We start from the raw sequence: 2,187 nt of genomic DNA, 5'->3' as shown, positions 1-2,187 counted from the left end.
CAGGAAAGGAGCAATGACGTGGTACAGGAATCTTCCCCCCAACTCCATCCACTCCTGGACCGAGCTCAAGGAACTCTTTTTGAGCCATTTCACAGCCTCCCGTCGGCAACCAAAGTCAGAGGCGAACCTCGAAGCTGTGATCCAAGGAACCAACGAACCTCTCCGAGACTACCTCGACAGGTTCAACAAAGAGGCCGTCCAAGTACAGACGACCGACTACATGAAGAGATACCTTCTAGAGCGAGGACTCCTCCCCGAAAGCGACTTCAAGAAGGCTATAAAAATCGAGAAGGTGCACACCATGAACGCCCTCCTCCACAAGGCCCAAGCCTTCATCGCTTTCGAAGAAGGCGAAGCGGTTGCGATAAAAGCTTCGAGGAGCAATGATGCTGCCCGCAGCTCGAACCACGACAACTCGGGCTCGCGCCGGGGACATGAGAAAAGGAAGTATGACAGGTCCCACGACGCCAAAGAACGCCGAGGACCAGCCGGTCGATTCAGCGACTATACTCCCCTTAACGCTTCACGCGAGAAAATCCTGGCCGAGTGCAAAAGCACCGACTTCAAGAACTCTAGCATCAGGCCCCCGAAGTCGAACCCCGCCAGGCCAGGGACCGACAAATCCAAATACTGCAAGTATCACCAGAGCCACGGGCATCTGACCGACGAATGCATACATCTCAAAGACGCCATCGAGACCCTGATTAAGGAAGGTCGCCTTTCGAAGTACACAAAGAAAGGAGAACCTTCCCGGAGGGACGACCAACGGAACTCTGACGAGGGCAACTCACCAGACAGCAGGCTCTTACAAGTAGCTCTATCCATCACCCGACCAGAGGACTTCATACCCTCGGTCGGAGTAACAACCGCCTTCAGCTCATGGGAAGGGTTCCCGACCGCTATGGTCGTATCCAATGGCGGGGACCCCGGTTCTCTCACTATCAGCTCAGTGAAGAGAAAGTTTGATGAGTTGATCAGCGCCAACTCAGACCTATGCCCTACCCTACAGAAGTTCAAAGGAAAATCGGACCCGATCACCTTCTACTTGGAAGAGCTGCCCGGCGGAGCTCCGAACACCACAATTCCCCTGCTCGTCCGAGCAAGAATGGCGAATTTTGACGTTCGACGGGTCTTAGTCGATGAGGGGAGCTCGGTCGACATCATGTATTCCCACCTGTTCCGGACCCTCCAACTAGAAAACTCACATCTCACCCCATATGTGGGCTCCGACCTCCAGGGTTTCAACGGGGCGACCACCAAACCTTGGGGTTACGTCGAACTGATCGTCACCTTCGGGAAAGGGGAAGCTTCCAGAAAGGTCAAGATAAGGTTTTTGGTGATCGACTACAAGACCCTCTACAACTGCATCATCGGGCGTCCCACTCTAGCTGAACTAACAACCGTCCCCTCAACCGTGCATCTGAAGATGAAATTCTACACGAAAAGGGGACGAGTAGCCACCATCAACGCCGACATCGAAGCCGCCAGGAGAATATTCGACACCTCGGTGAAAGGATTGCAACTAATCGCCCCTCCCTCCAGCTCCAACAAGAAGCCAAAGGCCGAAGACAAGCCTCCTCGGGAAGATCAGCATCAACCGACCAACGTCAGCTCATTCGACCTCGACGCTCGCTTCACAGAAGAAGAACTAAAGAACAGCGAAGAGACGAGACCGAAGACAGCTCACCCCGTCCAACCAATCCCAGACGGGGACTTCGAGCTCGTCCCCCTAGGCGACAACCCCGAAAAAGCGGTGAAGATCGGCAAAGATATCCCAGACCTGCCGAGGAAGCAGCCCATGGCCTGCCTTCAAGCCAACGCCTAACTGTTCGCTTGGAGCGCAGCTGAAATGCCCGAACTCGACCCTGAGGTCGCCTGCCATTATCTCTCCATTGATCCAGACGCGAAGGCAGTAGTTCAACGTAGGCGTCGGCAGTCTCCCGAGAAAGCGAAGGCTGTCGAGAAAGCTGTAAAAGACCTCTTAGAGGCGAATTTTATTTCCGAGGCCAAGTATTTAACTTGGCTCTCAAACGTTGTACTAGTCAAAAAATCTAATGGAAAATGGAGAATGTGTGTTGATTATACTGATGTTAACCGGGCATGTCCCAAAGATGCTTATCCATTGCCTAATATTGACAGGCTGGTCGACAACTCGACCGGCTATAAATTGTTATCTTTTATGGATGC

General features: G+C 53.1%; 1 protein-coding gene across 1 annotated transcript; it reads left to right on the top strand.

Moving 5' to 3' along the window:
- The first annotated feature begins 220 nt into the window (after positions 1-220).
- On the top strand, positions 221-1,825 carry LOC131640461 (uncharacterized). Its single transcript, XM_058910851.1, has one exon. It carries the CDS (start codon positions 221-223, stop codon positions 1,823-1,825), a length of 1,605 nt encoding a protein of 534 aa, XP_058766834.1.
- Positions 1,826-2,187: the final 362 nt, after the last annotated feature.

The sequence above is a fragment of the Vicia villosa genome, unplaced genomic scaffold, assembly GCF_029867415.1.
Source record: "Vicia villosa cultivar HV-30 ecotype Madison, WI unplaced genomic scaffold, Vvil1.0 ctg.003152F_1_1, whole genome shotgun sequence".
Taxonomy (NCBI): Eukaryota; Viridiplantae; Streptophyta; class Magnoliopsida; order Fabales; family Fabaceae; genus Vicia; species Vicia villosa.
Note: the sequence above shows the minus strand (reverse complement) of the source record. Positions and strands in the feature narration are given on the sequence as shown.